This window comes from Suricata suricatta, chromosome 13 (genome assembly GCF_006229205.1).
Source record: "Suricata suricatta isolate VVHF042 chromosome 13, meerkat_22Aug2017_6uvM2_HiC, whole genome shotgun sequence".
In the NCBI taxonomy this organism is placed as follows: Eukaryota; Metazoa; Chordata; class Mammalia; order Carnivora; family Herpestidae; genus Suricata; species Suricata suricatta.
The window spans coordinates 20,699,707-20,719,291 of NC_043712.1; the positions used below are offsets into that span (position 1 = coordinate 20,699,707).

General features: G+C 36.1%; 1 protein-coding gene across 5 annotated transcripts in view; it reads left to right on the top strand.

Moving 5' to 3' along the window:
• The window catches only part of PTBP3 (polypyrimidine tract binding protein 3), a 115,353-nt gene that overhangs the window by 75,779 nt on the left and 19,989 nt on the right, over positions 1-19,585 (top strand). For all 5 annotated transcript variants that reach the window (XM_029919713.1, XM_029919715.1, XM_029919714.1 and 2 more), the window contains 2 exons: positions 5,922-6,032; positions 7,473-7,647. In XM_029919713.1, the coding sequence (XP_029775573.1) occupies positions 5,922-6,032; positions 7,473-7,647 (286 nt within the window). The remainder of the gene's footprint in view (positions 1-5,921; positions 6,033-7,472; positions 7,648-19,585) is intronic.

The window sequence follows — 19,585 nt, forward strand, 5'->3', positions numbered from 1 at the left end:
TGAGAGATGGTGGTGACCCATGTGAAGAAGTGGTCTCTGGAAGTGATGATTATGGATATATTTGGAAGGATTTGCTGATGGGTTGAGTAGATGTGGATTATGAAGAAAAAGTTGAGTAATCAAGAATGCCTTCCAGATTTTTGAATGTGAGCCTCTGGTAAAATAGAACGGTTTTGTACTAAGATAGTAAAGACTAACAGGAAAAGAAGATTTGGGGTAGGGGTGAGAGGCAGTGTTTTGGACAAGATAAATTTGAGATACCTATTATGCATCCAGGTGGATGATCTTGAATAGAAATTGGGAAATAAGTTTGGAATGAGTGAATTCAGGACGAGATTATCATCAGCATGTGGGTGATAATTAAGCCATTGGATTGGATGGCATAATCTAGAGAGTATTTGTAAATTAGGAAGGCATTTCTCAGCTGATCCATAATATAATTTCAACCCTGCATACTAAAAAATTTCTTTGTGTACTGAAATAGTTCAAATCAGCCTTCTCATGTAATCCATTCCTTTCAAGTACTGTTATTTATAGGCGTCTTTTATGAATGTCCAATAGATGAATGTCTTCAGGATAAAGGACTGATTTTTTTGAATTGCAGAGTAAAGATAAACAACTTTAAAATGCGGTTATTAAAAGAGTCAGTGCTAGTAATATAAAATTCTGGTTCTTTTTTTTTTTTAATGTTTTATTTTTTTTGAGAGCAAGAGAGACAGTGTGAGCAGGAGCAGGTCAGGTCAGAGAGAGAGGGACACACAGAATCTGAAGCAGGCTCTAGGCTCTGAGCTGTCAGCACAGAGCCTGACGCGGGGCTCGAACCCACGAACCATGAGATCATGACCTGAGCTGAAGCTGGATGCTCAACCAACTGAGCCACCCAGGTGCCCCTAAAATTCTGGTTCTTAAGTCTTACCGTTTCATTGAGTGCAAAGACTAAGCAAATTATGGCCAATATGCCTTTTTTTTCTTTTTCTTATGGTGTATTTATTTTTGGATGTTTGACTGAGCTACCTAGGCACCCCAGTACATTTTTACAAATGAATACTAATGAACTTTTTTAGTTTCTGATAAGTGCTACGTTTCTAAAAATCACCAGGAAGATTAATGTTACATCTTTGGTATTCTCTGCATCCCCCCCTTTTTTAATGTGTATTTATTTATTTTGAGAGAGAGAGAGCGCACCCACACCCATGCGCACGAACAAGCAGGGGAGGGGTAGAGAGAGAGAGAAAGAGAATCCCAAGCAGGCTCCCTGCTGTCAGTGCAGAGCCTGACTTGGGGCTTGACCTCATGAACCGTGAGATCATGACCTGAGCTGAAATCAAGAGTTGGGAGCTTAACCCACTGAGCCATCCAGGCACCCTTCTGTTCAACCCATTTTAAAGTCTCAAAAGATTAAATGCACAGGAGACATCAAGAGGTGTGTGTGTGTGTTTATGTTTATGAGAGCAAAATAAATATATTAGGGAAATAGAGTCAAAGAATTAAGATAGTTTGTAATCAATAATAATAAATCTATATACGTTAAACTTTCCTAAATGTTAATCTTATGAGACCAGATCTGTTTAAAATTTAGTATTTTGGTAATCATGAAAAGATGTTAAAATCACACTTGAGGGGTACCTGGGTGGCTTAGTCGGTTGAGCATCCGACTTCAGTTCAGGTCATGATCTTGCGGTTCGTGGGTTTGAGCCCCGTGTCCTACTCTGTGCTGACAGCTAGCCCAGAGCCTGGAGCCTTATCTTCACATTCTGTATCTCCTTCTCTCTCTGACCCTTCCCTGCTCTCACTGTCTTTCTCTTTTTCAAAAATAAATAAAACATTTTAAAAAATCACACTTGAGGGGTACCTGAGTGGCTCAGATGTTTAATCTTCTGACTTCAGCTCAGGTGTTGATCTTTTGTGGTTTCAAGCCTTGCATCGGGTTCTGCGCTGACAGTGCAGAGACAGCTTAAGATTTTCTCCCTGCGTCCTCCCAACCGTTCCTCTCCCTCTCCCTCCCTCCCTCCCTCCCTCTCTCTCTCTCTCTCTCTCTCTCTTTCTCTTTCTCTTTCTCTTTCTCAAAACAAAAATTTTTTAAAACATCACACTTGAGGCATTAGCCTAGATTCCCTGGTGGTGTTGCTCACTTCCTTTGTTCAGAAGTATCAAATTGATCTTTGTAGCTACTCTCTCAGTAAATACAATCCAGGGGTTTCATGGTTAGCTAGTTCAACCCATTTATATTGTTACCACATTCAGTTAAAAATCACATAGCCAGACACAGAAGTCTGTGAGGATGTGCATCATGTTGGTGTTCATGTTAAATGAGAGAATGTAAGCATTAATAAAATCTAAAGGTTAAGTAGAAATTAACAAGATTCTATGCATAGTTTAGTGTAAAATTCCAGACTTGAGAGCAAATCGTATGTTCTTATTACTTCATTAATGAGATATTTTACCTAAAGAATGTTTATCATTTTCAAAAAACTGCATGTTGCCATAATTCCAATCAGGTCTAAGTATAATTCTTTATCAGTTAATAAAGCATTTATCATGTACTTGTTTATATGCCAAGAATTGTACTCAATGATATAGAAATGAGTAAGACAAGGAACACACACACACACACACACACACACACACACACCGCTTCAAGGAGCTTTCAGTCTAATTAAAGGAGACAAAGTAAACAAATGCATAGGACAGTATAAGTAAAACAAAAATATAGAGGAGACCAAGAAGGGAATACTCAAGAAAGAGAATGAACTCTGTTGATACTTGGGAGAGGCTGGGAATTTTCTGGTAGCATTACCTTCCTGAGTTAAATTTTGGAAAAGATAAATGAAAATATACTAGTATTAGGCATAGAGTTTTAAGAAAAGAGAACAGCCACGTGTATAGGCATAGATGTCTGAAATCCCTTGGTATAGAGAACTAAAAAGGCATGGCTGCACATTGTTGGTATAAATAGTGTGATATAAAAAGTATCAGGAAGTGTGGTTAGAGGAGTAAACCAGAGCAAAATTATATACAATATAATCTTACTTGTAGTGTAGAATTTACCCAACACTCAGATTATGCACTTACATAGAGTGGGGAGTGTTTGTGATCACAGTATCACCAAGGAAGGAAATAAGAAAATACAAGATCTTTTCTCACGAATGCTTATATCTTAAAGAAAGATACAACATAAAAATCTATATTCTTTGACAGTCAGCTGTGAAGGTAAGTTTGGTATTCTATACATTTTAAGAATATCATCTAGGACACACAGGGTACTAAGGAAATGCATGTGATAGAACCAAAATTTTCATTAAAAGAACAAAAAAAATTCCTAATGTTTTTCAGAACAGTTAAATGAGAGATTAAGATCCCAAAGTTTGTTTTGTTTTGTTTTTGAAAGAGAGCGAGGGCGCAAGTGAGCTGGGGGGGGCGGGGGCAGGTGGGAGAGAATCCCAAGAGGGGCGGAGAGAAAGAAGCAGGGCTCCCCTGGGGGCAGGCTTGAGTTTTACCCGAAGCTGAAGCTGATCTTTTGTTCAACGGAAGCAGAGCATTAGATCACCTGAGGCGGGGCTCAAGCGCACCAAACCACGTGATGTGGGACTCCTAAACTGAGACTCCTGAACCCATTAAACAATACCTCCCCATTCGGCTCTTCTCTCAGCCCTTGGCAACCACCATTCTAGTGCTGTCTATGAGTTTGACTTCTTTAGATTACATAAGTGGAACCATGGATAATTTGTTCTTTTGTGACTGGCTTATTTCACTTAAGTGTCTTTAAGGTTCATCCATATGGTAGCATGTATCAGAATATCCTTTCTTTTAAAGGCGGAATAACATTCCATTGTATATACTTACCACATTTTTGTTTGTCTATTCATATGTGGGTAGACATTGAGGTTGCTTCCATCTTTTATAAATAATGTTGCTACAAATACGGATGTACAAGTAAATATATATTTGAGTCCCTGCTTTCGGTTCTTTTGGGCTTATACTAAGAAGTGGAATTGTTGAATCATATGATAATTTTTTTTTAAATTTTCTTGAAGAATCAGCATCCTGTTTTCCATAACAGTTACACCATTCTACATTCCTACTAACAGTACACAAGGGTTCTGTTTTCTCCACATCCTCCCCAACCTTTGATATTTTCTGGGTTGGTTTGTTTGTTTTTGACAGAAGTTGTCCTAAGGAGTGTGAAGTGGGATCTCATTGCTTTTATATTTGCATTTCCCTAATGATTAGTGGTGCTGTGAACATCTTTTCATGTGGTTTTTTTTTTTTGACTATTTGATTATTTTCTTTAAGTCCTTTGCTAATTTTTAAATTGGATTTTTGTTGTTGTTGAATTATAGGAATTCTTTATTCTGGATAGTAACCCCTTACCGGATATATGATTTGCAAATATGATCTGTTTTGTGGATTGCTGTTTCGCTCTGTTGATAGTGTCTTTTGATGCACAAAAGTCTTTAATTTTGGTGTAGTAGAAGTTACCTATTCTTTTGCTCTGTGCTTTAGGATTTTTATTATTGATCGTTCTTTCTAAAGGTAATTAAAAGGGAGGACCATTTGGCTATTCAGGACACTCATACATAGTATTTGATAATAGTGATAATAGCAAATTCTTACCAGCATAGAGAATAATTATCTTTTTATTTTTAAAAATGGATGGACAAGCTTCTGGCAGATTAAGATCTACATTTAAGATGAGATGTAAGAGGAAAATAAAATTCAGTGTAGTAACTGTGGCTATTGGTGGTGGACTAGAAGCAAGTATTGTAAGAACATTGGTAACCAGAGATCTGTCAGGAAGTCTTCTCCACACTGTTTATTTCTCTTCTCCAAAAACACTTCAGAGAGGCCTTCTTTGACCATTCTAGCACCTTCCCAAGTTACATTCCAGTTCACTCTTATCCCTTGGTTTTATTTGTATTCATAACAGTTTTTTATGATGAGACATTGTTATTATCGTCTATTTTTCCTGTGGGCAGAGACTTTTTGTTGTTATTCACTGTTGATTTCCCAGGGCTTAGAACAGTGCTGTTTGAATATTGAACGAATTAACAGAGCAGCCTGTGGAGGAAAATTTCATAGGTTTTCTGCCTATAAAAATCTTAAGTTGATGCAGATTCTCAAGGTGAAATAGTTGATCCATATGACTCGTCCACTTCCATTCATATGCTTTGTTAACACCATTATCTCATCACAGTAATTAATTTCTACTGTAGTCTCATGTTTTTAGTATTGTGCCATTTATCACATACTATAAAATAGGTTAAATATTTGAGTGCCTATTGTGTGTCAGGCACTGTTTTATGCTGTGCATAGATGTTGAAACATTAACACCTTGGGCTTGATTTAATTCATTTTTGTACAATTTTAATAGAGGAGATTATTTTCATTTAGAGACACCTCGGCTCAGTCGCTTAAGCATCTGACTCTTTTTTTTAATGTTTTTTGTTGTTGTTGTTTTTTAATTTATTTTTGTGACAGAGACAGCACAAGCAGGGGAGGGTCAGAGAGAGAGGGAGATAAAGAATCTGAAGCAGGCTCCAGGCTCTGAGCTAGCTATCAGCACAGAGCCCCATGTGGGGCTCGAACCCATGAACTGTGAGATCATGACCTGAGCCAAAGCCGGACGCTTAACCGACTGAGCCACCCAGGCACCCCGCATCTGACTCTTGATTTCGGCTCAGGTTGTGATCTCCTGGTTCATGGGTTTGAGCCCTACATCAGGCCCTGTGCTGATAGCATAGAGCCTGCTGGGGATTCCTTCTCTCCCCCTCTCTCTGTTCTTCCCCTCCTTGTGCTCTCTCGCTCTCAAAATAAATTTTAAAAGTATATATATGTATGGAATTCATGAATCAAGTTGTATTTATAAAAGTACATTAGCCTGATTTTTACCTTAAATGTAACCTAATGTGAACTTTTTCCAGATATTTTCTAAATTTGGCACAGTCTTGAAGATTATCACCTTTACAAAGAATAATCAGTTTCAAGCCTTGCTTCAGTATGCTGACCCAGTGAATGCACATTATGCCAAAATGGTAATTATGATCTTTTATCATTTTTCATTTGTTAATCAGTCTTCAGTGATGCCAAACAATGCCGCATGTCTTCTCCTTTGCTGCGGTTTACTGTGTGTTTTTAATTGTCGTAAAATATATGTAATGTAAAATTTACTGCTTTTAAATGTACTGTTTCATAGGCTTTTTAAAATAATAAGCTAAAGATTACTTTCTTTATATGAAATGATTTAAAATCATTTATCACTTCTCAGATCTTCAGGACTCCTTTCTGTCATATTTTTAAAGTGTAGAGGCGGAGCACAGTATTCCTGATAAAATCTGAATAATAAAGTAGAATTATCTTTTTTCTTATATCTTCATTTTTATTCAGTTGCCCAAAGATTGTATTTTGTGACCATATTCACTACTGAATTTTGTTGAGCTCTGATTTGGTGAAGATACTACATTATAGGAAGTTTGCTGCTCTTGGCTTATAATGTCTTTAGTACATGAGTGCTTGACTTTTGACAAGTAGAAAATTTCATATTAAGTTTGATTGTATTTGACTCCTCTCCTATTGAGATTTTTTTCCTAACCCTAATTTTGTCTTGTATCAGTATCTGAATTATTTCTAATTTTTTTCAAAGATCAGGACTAAGGTTTTTAGTAGTTTTGTGTGCCTCACACTGTCTGCCTCTTGATTAGGAATATGGACTGTGTATTTGTTGTACTCTTTGCCTGCATATACTGTTTGGTACTTTTATGATGATGTACTCAACAATAACTATTTATAAGTCAGTGTTTTATGTATATTTGCATTTTTCCTGTGTTTTAGTTTCTGGTATCTGTTTTTATAAATTTGAGCATTTGTGGAAGTCAGGTAGCTACATATATCTTTTTTTGATATATCTTTTCATTATTTTGAAGGGGGAAGAATTACTGATCTTTGGTCTTGTATCAGAACTGATTGCAAAATTTCCCTCATTTATTATTCAAAATATTATAAAATAAATTTTTAAGAGAAAAAAATATTTCATATGTTGTGGTTCTGACAAGTGTCAGTTACAAAGCTTTTACTTCAGCTTAAACTGTGAAAAGTGTGCTAAAATATAAGGTGAAATATAAAATCAGATCATCTTGAAACATTTGTTGTAGACAAAATAATCATAATGATAGCTAGAGTGATGCTCAATAGTGTGTAAGTTTTTCAAGCTTCTAGATGTCTCCTTTTTGATTTGATCTTACCATATACAAGAAAGGGATTTTTATGACATTGTGAAGAACTGAGAGATTTTCCTTTTCTTCTGTCTTACGTTCATTCACACAGTTAGTGAGAGAAGTAAGAGTAAACACAGGTCTTTGGCTTTTAGTCCATTGCTCTCTGCTTTACACCTGTTTGCCACTCCGTGTCAATGTAGAGGCTAGTTGATTTATCAGTGTTGTCTTGCAAAATATCAGTCCCTTTCTTACATGCTTCAGGCTCTGGATGGCCAGAATATCTATAATGCATGCTGCACTCTGCGTATTGACTTCTCCAAGCTCACCAGCCTTAATGTGAAATATAATAATGACAAAAGCAGAGACTTCACTCGTTTAGACCTTCCTACCGGTGATGGCCAGCCATCCCTTGAACCCCCTATGGCTGCTGCTTTTGGTGAGTAGTTCCTTTTTGGGTCACAAAGCAAGTTTTCTGAAGTTATAAGTTTTATATATTATCTGTGTAAATCAGCCTTTTTCTTCTTGGAATCTCTCAGGATATCTAAGGGAAAGAAAAAATCTTGGAACAAAATGTGTCCTTTAATTAAATCTTACTGTTAGATTCTATTTCTTGGCAAAATAAATGAATATCTGAAATTGAGTTAAAAATTTATTTTCTAACATTAATCTTACTCATTTTTTATAAGATGTACAACCATGTGCTTCAAATTAATACTCTTATGTATTAACATTGCTTTAAATGTGTTGACTTATAGCCACAGAACATTGGTATAAGTGTTCTTGAGAGAAATACTTTTTCCCTTTTGAGGTAGTGATATTTTATTTTTAGATATTTTTTATTTATTTTTGGAAGAGTTGAGTGAGTGAGCAGGGGAGGGGAAGAGAGAGAGAGAGAGAGAAAGAGAGAGAGAGACAGAATCGCAACCAGGCTCCATGCTGTCACTGCATAGCTGGATGCAGGACTCGAACCCATGAACCGTGAGATCATTCCCCGAGCTGAAACCAAGATTTGGACGCTTAACCAACTGAGCCACCCAGGTGCCCCTGAAATAGTGATATTTTTAAAAAGGGCCTAAATTAGTGCTCTGTTCTTCCTCTGTTCAAAGAAGGGGGGTTATTTTATTTTGTTTGGTTTTTTAAAAATCAGAACTCCCATCTGTACTTTAAGTTTGTGTGAGGTTGTATTTTTGTGTTACTAAAAATATAGCAATACAAATGCTGCTTTTAAGGACTTTTTTCTTTTATTTAAAATTAGTTACCAATATATTTATACTTTTAAAACAACTCTTAATGTAAAGGAAGAAGCAGTGGATGGCCCAGTTGGGTATATTATTAGGTTGATGTATGCTGCTTTTGGGTTTTGCCTCCCTCAAAGGTGTGATTTGTCATCTAGATAAAATATTAAATTTTAGTACCTTTCGTGATTAGGTTTCCTTTCCCAGATGACACCACAAAATATTGCTCATTGAGACCTTAAGTGATATTTAGTCCATATTTATTTTACAGGTGAGAAAAATGAATCCTTAGCCAAATGTCCAACATTTTCTAGAAAATAGTTTGTAACTTTATTTTAAAGTAAAAATTTTTTTGTTATTTTATAACTGAGAAAGCCAAGTGAATTGTTCAGTTCATGTTTCTAAATTGTTTAAAGTTTCTGTCTTGGTCTTACCAAATTTTTGTGTTTCATGTTTGTTTCCAGCCTCTGCTTACATGTCCGAAATGGCACAATTTCAAGAATACATGACAAAAATTGAGGCTGTCGTTCAGTACCAAAACTTTGCAGAATTGCAGTTATTCCAACAATTGAATATAACTATGTATGTAATTATACATTGTAGGAGGAGGACTTTTTAAAATACAGTCAAGAATTTTGGTTTCGGAATATAAAACAACAGAGTAGTAACATCCTTTTTCATCGTTTTAGTAAATCCTTAGTCATTGCAAAGTAATGTCTGCATCTTAAGAGAACTGATTCATCAACAGAGAATAATACTTTTTTGCATATTATGTGAAAGTTGACTGCCTCTTACTAATATTTAACACAATTCACTATTCTCTTCCCTTGGCTTGTGCAATACCACTCTCCTGATTTTTTTTCCCTACCTCACTATCTCTTCCTTCTTTTTTAAAGATTCTTTACTGTTCCTAGGGCTAAGTCATAAGCACTCTCTCCCTGTTTTTAGTGATATACATTATACCTTTAGAAAATTTTCTAAAATATGCAAATATATATTTTAACCCATGTAGTTATCATCAAGGTTAAGAAATAATATATTTATACATCCTGAAGAAGCAGTCTTTGTAGCCCTCTCATTGATTTGTTCTTTCCTTCCTGTCCCAAGATGATCAGTCTCAGATTTGATGATATTCATTCTTTAATCCTTTTTCCTTGTGTATGTTTTTCTTACCACTCATTATGTAGCCCTAAGTGTTAAACATTTTTTCTCCTTTATTTAGAATTTTATGTAAATGGCATCATGCTCTTCATTTTCTTTTGTGACTTGGGATTCATCCATATTCATATATATATGGCTGTTGCTTTTATTCATTCTCAGTATCATCAAGTATATCGATATTCATTGTGTAAATATACCACAGTTTGTGTACCCATTCTATTGTTGATAATTACTTGGGTTGTTTTAGTTTGAGGTCATTGTGGACAGTGCTGCAGTGTGATATTCCTGATTACTCATGAGGTTAAATGGATTTTTATGTGTTTATCAGTCATTCTCCCTTTATGAATTTTCTGTTTTAATTTTTTTTCCCGTTTTTGTGTTTGGTGTTTTTTTTGTTTGTTTGTTTGTTTTGGTTTTTTTTGGTTTTTTTGAGGGAATTCTTTTTATATATATCCTACACTAGTCCTCTGTTGGCTACCTGTGTTTGAAATAGTTTCTTCCATTTTGGGTTATTGGTTTATTCTTGGTAAGGTATTTTGATTTAGTCAGATTTATTTGCCATTTGCTTTATATTTGTTTTGTGTGTGTGTGTGTGTGTGTGTGTGTGTCTTGTCTAAGAACTCCTTTGTTCCCCTGATATCAGAAAGATATATACTTACATTCTAAAGTTTATAGTATTTCGGGTACTTGGGTGGCTTAGTCAGTTAAACATTCAACTCTTAGTTTTGGCTCAGGTCATGATCTCACAGTTTTGTGAGTGCAAGCCCTGTGTCAGGCTGCTGACAGTGTAGAGCCTGCTTGGGATTCTCTGTCTCCCTTGCTCTCTGCCCCTTCCCCACCTGCACTGTCTGTCTGTCTGTCTGTCTCTCTCTCTCTCTCTCAAAATACATAAATAAACTTTATAGTATTTTAATTATTTTGTTCTGAAATCATTTAAGTTGCAAATTAGTACAAAGAATTCCTTTCTATATCTAGAATCATCCAAGATTCCTCAGTTAATGTCAAGGCCACATTTACTTCACCATCTCTCAGATTACATCGAGGAGGTGGTAGTTGTTTTTTCCTTTTTCTCCTGAATTATTGAAGAGTTAGTTGCAAGTATGATGAAGCCTCTTTACTTCTTGAATACTCAAGGGTGTATTTTCTAAGAACAAGGACATTCTTACCTGAACGTATCAAAATCAGGAAATAAACATTTCTATGATACTATTATCTAATCCATAGACCTTTTAGAAATTTGCCTGTTGCAAAAGTAATGTTCTTTATATGAGAATTTTTTCTGGTAAAGACCTAAACCGATATCAGGCTAATTTATTTGGCACATCTTTTTAAATATATAGATATAGATATAGACATTTTAAAAATAGTTTATTGTCAAATTGGTTTCCATACAACACCCAGTGCTCTTCCCCACAAGTGCCCTCCTCCATCACCACCACCTCTTTTCCCCCTCCCCCCTCCCCCTTCCCCTTCAAACCTCAGTTCATTTTCAGTATTCAGTAGTCTCTCAAGTTTTGCATCCCTCTCTCTCCCCAACTCTCTTTCCCTCTTCCCCTCCCCCTGGTCCTCCATTAGGTTTCTCCTGTTTTCCTGTTAGACCTATGAGTGCAAACATATGGTATCTGTCTTTCTCCACCTGACTTATTTCGCTTAGCATGACACCCTCAAGGTCCATCCACTTTCCTACAAATGGCCATATTTCATTCTTTCTCATTGTATTTGGCACATCTTTAGAGTCCTTTAATTTGGGACATTTCCTCATTCTTTGTCTTACATAATATTTGCATTGGTGAAGATTTCAGGTTGGGTATTCATAGAATGTCTCTCAATATGAGTGTCTGGTTTTTTGGCTAAAACAGTGTTGTGTCTTTCTCAGTTGGTTACATCGAGAGACACAAGATGCCAGTTTATCTAATTCCTGATGATACTAACTCTGATCACTTATTAAGGTGATTTCTGCCAAGTTTCTTCCCAGTAAAATTACTGTTTCTCTCCAAAATTAATTTGTAGGGTGATACATTGAGACTATATAAATAATCCTGTTACTTATCACTTTTCACTCTTGAATTTTATCATCCATTGCCAAATATTGTTGTTACTGTGATGGTTACCTTATGGGAGATTTGTTAATCTCGTCATTCCTTCAGTGCTTATTAGCTGGAATTTTATTGTAAAGGACTTTTTTCTTAACACCGCTACCTTCATTTATTTACTCATTCATTTTGAGTAAATTTTACATCTGACATTGTCTGAATAAGGTGTGTAACATGTACTTTGATACATTTATATATAATATTGTCTGTCTAAATTCATTATACTGTGCTTTAGGTCTCTATACTTATTTATTACCCTTTTAATTTTTCTTGTCAGTGTGGCTTATAGATTATTCTTCTATGGTTCTTATGCTATAATTTTTCATTTTATGTTCAACCTATCCCAGATTTGGCCAGTGGGAGCCTTTACACTGGCTTCTGTGGCCCTTTGCCATATCCCCATCATCGTTTGAACATTTCCTAACCTTCTGGCTGAAGATCTTTCAGCTCTTCTTTACCTTCCCTGCCTTAGTGCTGCATTCGGCTGCTTCTCCAGTGAGGCTCAGTTCCTTTTAGTGGGAAATGGTTTTTTGAAAGCAATATCCAGGCATTAGATGTGCTCATTGTTAGTAGGAACATCGTTGCCTCTAGGCACTTTAAATGAACATTACTGGGATACATCTGTATGTGTACATCATAAATATGTTTCTCTGTGTGTACTTCATAAATGTCTCTGTGTGGTTAAAAACCCACAAGTTTTAACTAATAATACCTCCAATTCCAATCCCGCACCCTTCTCACACTATTACCTCCTTGCTTCAAGAATGAGATATTTAGTTTCTGTTAACTTCAATGTGTTTACTTATTTGCTCAATCTTGTAATACACAGCACGGTTTTAGAGTTGTTGTTAACACACAGCATTAACTTCAGTTGAATATTTGCTAAGTAGTTTGTGGGCATTATTCATGGATCTGTTTATGAGTCTCTCCTTTCACCATCACCACAAGTCTCAATACTTGACAGAATAAATCTTTTTACCTTATTCTTCAAGAGTGTCTGCAATTCTTCATCATTTTACTTACGAATTTTAGGGTTGGCTTGTCACATTCTCAAGGAAAAAAGCTATTAGAGTTTCAGTAGGATTGCATTGACTTAATAAATCACTTAGGAGATAATTGACATCTTTACAATAGTCTCCCCAATCTTTGAACATTGTACATCTCTTCTCTTTTTTTTAATGTTCCTTAATGTCTTTCCAGAGAGTTTGGTGACTTTAGGTGTCTCCATAAATATTTGCATGTTTTGTTATAGTTATTCCTCAGGACCATACTTTTTAAATGCTTATTTTTGAGAGAAAGAGAATGAATGAGGGAGGGGCAGAGAAAGAGGGAGAAACAGAATCTGAAGTAGGCTCCAAGCTCTGATATATCAGCAAAGAGCCCGACAGATGTCAAAAGAAAGCCAGAGAGTAACAATACTTAAATTGGACAAAATAGACTTAAAAACAAAGACTGTAACAGACAAAAAAGGATGCTATGTAATTAAAAAGGGGACAGTTCAATAAGAAGATACAAAAATTGTAAATATTTATGCACCCAAATACACTAAAACAGATACTAACTAACATAAAGGAACTAATTGATAGTAATACAATAATAGTAGGAGACTTTTACACCCCACTTACATCAATGGATATTTCATCTAAACAAAAAATCAACAAGGAAACAGTGGCTTTGAAGGACACACTGGAACAGATGGATTTAACAGATCTATTCAGAATATTCCATCCTGAAAGAGCAGAATACACATTATTTGCAAGTGCACATGGAACATTCTCCAAAACAGACCACATATTAGCCTACAGAACAAACCAACAAATTCAAGAAGATCAAAATCATACCATGCATCTTTTCTGACTATGCTATGAAATTAGATGTCAGACACCACAAGAAAAAAATCTAGAAAGACCACAAATACATTGAGGCTAAATAACATGCTAGTAAACAATGAATGAGTCAACCAGGAAATAAAATAATAAATTAAAAATTACATAGAAACAAATGATACAAAAAACACAACTGTCCCAAACCTCTAGGATGCAGCAAAAGTGGTTCTTAGAGGAAATTTCATAGTAATACTGGCCTACCTCAGGAAGCAAGAAAAATCTCACGTAAACAACCTAACCTTATACCTAAAGGAGCTAGAAAAAGAACAACAAACAAAACCCCAAATCAGCAGAACAAAAATAATACAGATTAGAGCAGACATAAATGATATAGAAACTAAAAAAACAGTAGACAAGGTCAGTGAAACTGGGAGCTGGTTCTTTGGGGGAAAAGTAAGATTATAAAGAATATTATGAAAAATATATGCCAACAAACTGGACAACCCAGAAGAAATGGTTAAATTCCTAGATACATATAACTATCAAAATTTAGAAAGAAATAGAAAATTTGAACAGACAATAACCAGTCAAGGTATTGAATCAATAATCAAAGAACTCCCAACAAACAAAAGTCCAGGACCAGATGGTTTCACAGGCAATTTCTACCAAACATTTGAAGAAGAGTTCATACCTTTGGTTCTCAAGCTATTCCCCCAAAAAAAAAAAAAAAGGAAGGAAAACTTCCATATTCACTCCCCAAAACCAACATTAACCTGATAACGACGCCACTAACAAGGAGAACTACAGGCCAATATTACTGATGAACATAAATGCAAAAATTCTCAGTAAGATACTAGTAAACTGCTTTAAACACTACTTTTTTTTTTTTTTTTAATCATTCATCATGGGGGCCCCTGTGTGTCACAGTTGGTTAAGTGTTCGACTTTAGCTCAGGTCATGATCTTGTGAGTTCAAGCCTCCTATCGAGCTCTGTGCTGACAGCTCAGAGCCTGGAGTCTGCCACCGATTCTGTGTCTCCCTTTCTCTCTGCCCACACTCTGTCTCTCTCGAAAATAAACAGAAAAAAAATTTTTTAAACATCATTCATCATGATCAAGTGGGATATTCCTAGGTCACAGGGGTGGCTCACTATTCTCAAATCAATCAACATGATACATCACATTATTAAGAGAAAGGATAAGATTCATATTATCATTTCAGTAAACACAGAAAAATCATTTGACAAAGCACAACATTTATTCACGATAAACTCTCAACGAAGTAGGTTTAGAGGGAACATACCTCAACATAATAAAATCTATGAGTGAAAAACCCACAGCCAATACCATCCTTAACGGGGAAACACTTGAGAGCTTTTTCCCCTAAGGTCAGGAACATAACACGGATGTCTACTGTCAACATTATATAACATAGTACTGGATGTCCTACCCATAACAGATAGCAGAAAAAAGGAAAAGAAAAGGCATCCAAATTGGTAAAGAAAAAGTAAAACTTTTAATATTTGCAGATGGCATAATACTATATATTAGAAAACTCTAGAGACTTAACAGACTGCTAGAACTGATCAATAAAGTTGTAGGATATAAAAAGAATGTACAGAAATCTATTGTATTTCTGTACACCAATAATGAAGCAGCAGAAAGAGAAACTAAGAAGACAATCCCATTTGCAATTGCACCAAAAATAAGATCTCTTATGTAAAATACCCAGGAATAAACTTAATCAAAGAGGTGAAAGACTTGTACTCTGAAAACTATAAAACACTGATGAAAGAAATGGAAGACAATACAAAGAAATGGAAAGACATTCCATGCTCATGTACTGAAAGAACAAATATTTTTAAATGACCGTACTACCCAAAGCATTCTATTCATTAAATGCAATCTCTTATCAAAAACCAACAGCAGTTTTCACAGAACTAGAAAAAACAACCCTAAAATTTGTATGGAACTGCAAAAGACCCCAAACAGCCAGAGCAGTCTTGAAAAAGAACAGCGAAGCTGGGGATATCATAGTTCTGGACTTCAAATTATATTACAAAGCTCTAGTGATCAAAATACTATGGGACTGACACAAAAATAGACACATAGGTCCATGGAACAGCATAGAAAACCCAGAAACAAACCCACAATTGTGTAATCAGTTTTTGACAAAGCAGGAGCAAATATCCAATGGGAAAAAGACAGTCTCTTCAACATACAGTGTTGGGAAAACTATAGCAACATGCAAAAGAATGTGTGTAAACATGGAATATTATTCAGCCATAAAAAAACGAAATCTTGCCATTTCCAATGACACAGATGGTATTAGTATAATGCTAAGTGAAATAAGACAAATACCCTATGATTTCACTCATGTGGAACTTAATATATAAAACAAAGGAAAAAATAAGAGGAAGACAACAATAAACAGACTCTTTTTTTTAAGGTGTGTTTTTTTGTTTGGTTGGTTGGTTTGGTTGTTTTGTTTTCAGGTTTTTTTTGGTAATCTATTCACCCAACATGGGGCTTGAATTCACCACCCCACGCTCAATAGTTGCATGAATTTTTAAAGTTTATTTCTTTTTTAGAGAGAGAGAGTACATGGGAGTGGCAGAGAGAATCCCAAGCAGGCTCTGCACTGTCAGCCCAAAGCCTGATTGATACAGGGCACGAACTCACGAACTGTGAGATTGTGACCTGAGCCAAATCAAGAGGCAGTCGCTTAGCTGACTGAGCCACCCAGGCACTGCCCCCCCCTCCCCCCCCAGCCCACAACCCAGCTCTTTAGAGAGCAAACTGATGGTTACCAGAGCGGGATGTAGAGGTGGGTTAAATAAGTGATGGAGATTAAGGAGACCACTTGTAGTGATGAGCACTGGGTGATGAAGGGAATATGAAAGTGTCGAATCATTGTAATGTTCACATGAAACTAATATTACACTATACGTTAACTGCTTGAAAGATAACATCAAGAAAATCAAAGGCACCTGGGTAGCTCAGTCAGCTAAGCATCCAACTTTTGAGTTCAGGCCTTGTGTTGGTCACCATGCTTATAGTGTAGAGCCTGCTTGGAATTCTCTCTCTCTCTCTCTCTCTCTCTCTCTCTCTCTCTCTCTCTCCCTCTCCCTCTCCCTCTCCCTCTCCCTCCCTCTCTCTCTCTCTCTCTCTCTCTCTCTCTCAAAATTAATAAATAAACGTTAGGATGGCTCAGTCATTTGAGTGTCCCAACTTTGGCTCAGGTCATAATCTCGCAGTTCAGGAGTTTGAGCCCCACATCGGGCTCATTGCTGTCAGCACAGAGCCCGCTTCAGATCCTCTGTTCCTCTTTCTCTGCCCCTCTTCTGCTTGTGTCCTCTCCAAAATAAATATTTTTTAAAATTATAGAATAAAGAAGTAATTTTTTAAAAAAGGAAATCAGAGGCAGACTACAGACTTGAAAAACCTTTGCAACACATATATCAGATATATTAGGTACATCAAGTTATATAATCACCTTTTTAACTCAATAATAAGAAAATGTGCAAAAAATTTGAAGAGATACTTTACAAAAAATGGTATATGAATGTCAACAAGCACATGAAGTGATGCTCATCTCCAGTCATCAGGGAAGTAGAAATTAAAATCACTGTAAGATAGCACTACATGCCCGTTAGAATGGCTAAATTTTATAAGGTTTACTGTATCAAGGATGTGGACCATCTTTCACTGGTATACTGTGTTGATGGCAATGTAAACTTTAGGTAAGACCACTTTGGAAAAGAGTTGGACAGTTAAATGTGCGCCTGCATTATGACCCAGTCATTCTACCTGATCATTTTACCCAAGAGGAATCAAAGTCCATGTCCACACTGGTGCAGAAATGTTCATAGCAATTTATTTGTAATGACCAAAATCTAGAAAGATTTGTCACAGGTGAATATGTTAAGCGAAGTATAGTTTGTCTATGTGATGAAATAATATTTAAACACAAAGGAATGTATCAATAAGGAGAACCAGATTATTTAAATGAAAGAAGCCAGGCAAAACTTTATTCTGAATGAAAGAAACCAGATTTTTTAAAGACCACCTATTGTATGATTCTGTTTATGTGTAATTTTGAAAAAATACACACTAGTCTATAGTGACAGAAACCAGATCAGTGGTTACCTTGGGACAGAGTTTGGAGAGCGAGAGATTGCAAAGGAGCACAAGGAAATTTTTGAAATGATGAAATATTTGTTATCTTGATTGTGATGATAGTTTCCCATGTTTTAAATATATGTCAATACTTTACATAATCCCTTTTAAAAGAAGAAAATCCTATCAGTTTCAGTCGAATGCTGAGTGAAAGCTCTCCAAAACTGGCTTTTTCTTTCAGAGTAAATGTTCTCATCCATACACTGGATTACAAGGCCCTATACCGTGCACTCCAATTTTACTTTTTAAATATCTTCTTCAGTGCCCTCCCCTGCTCTTTCTGCTCACCAAAACTGATAGTCCCTCCAGTTTCTAAAACATTTCACGTATGTTCCTACCTCCAGATTATTCCAGTTATTCCTTCTAGCTGGAATACTTTCCTCTCAGGTGTCCTCAGGTTCTTTTATGCTGCCTTTGACCAACCCTGATTAGCCCTCAGTGCACCTAATTTTATCTCTTCTACTTTCTTTTTTTTTTTTCCTAATGTTTGTTAATGTTTGTTTATTTTTGAGAAAGAGAGAATGAGAGGAGAAGGGCAGAGAAAGGGGGAGACACAGAATCCAAAACAGGCTCCAGGATCTAAGCTGTCAGAGCCCAACGCAGATCTCAAACTCAGAAACCCGAGATCATGACCTAAGCTGAAGTCAGACACGTAATCGACTGAGCTACCCTGGCACCCCTGTTCTATTTACTATAATATTTATCACTTTCTAACTTGTGGTTTTTTACTGTATTTATTATTCTATTTTCATCGTGAGAATTAAGCTTCACCAGGGTAAGTTTTTTCTTCTATTTAGTTTACGTATGTTTAAAACTGCCTGACATAAAATAGGCCTTCAAAACTATTTGTTGAATCAATGTTTGTTTATTATTGTTTTTCTCACTGTTTTTGAAGTTTAATACTACTTTGTATTTGCATCTGTGATTTTTAACTTTCATTCTTATTGTACCAGAATCTAAAGTTAACTGATGGTTTACCCTTTCCTTACATAATTTAAGAAATTTTAGGAAACTTTAACCACTTTTACCCTCTTTTGCTTTCTCCTAACTCATGATATTACTGTTTATTACTGTTATATTTTAAAATTTGGAAAAGGTTTTTTTAATGTTTATTTACTTTTGAGAGAGTGTGAGTGGGGAAGGGGCAGAGAGAGAAGGAGACACAGGGAAGCAGGCTCCAGGCTCTGAGCTGTCAGCACAGAGCTGTCCTGACATGGGGCTCAAATCCCCAAAGATGAGATATGGCTTGAGCCAAAGTCAGGCGCTTAACTGACTGAGCCACCCAGGTGCCCCTTAAAATATCAGGCAACTTGTTAGTATTGTTTTATGTAATAAATATTCCTTTAGATCAAACCATACATAAGTGTAGACATTTTTTAAATGTTTGTTCTTTTAGTTTCAGAGAGGGAGCACAAGTGGGGAAGAGAGGCAGATAGAAATGGAGAGAGAATTCTGCACTGGCAGCACAGAACCCGATGTGGGACTTGATCTTATAAACTATGAGATCATGACCTGAACTGAAATCAAGATTCAGATATTTAGTGGACTTAGCTACCCAAGTGTGCCAACTTTTTATTCTTCCTTACAACTTAGATATTCCATCTGGGTTCACTTACCTTCTGCCTGAACAATGTCCTCCAGTATTCACTTAGAAGTTTCTAAATTTTAGTTCAAAAATGTCTTTATTTTGTTGTAAATTTTTGGTGTTTTTTTTGTTTTGTTTTGTTTTGTTTTTTTACTGTTTTTTATTTGGTTTTGAGAGAGAGTGCGAGGAGGGAAGGGTCAGAGAGAGAGGGAGACACAGAATCTGAAGCAGGCTCCAGGCTCTGAGCTAGCTGTCAACACAGAGCCCGACGCGGGGCTCGAACCCACGAACCATGA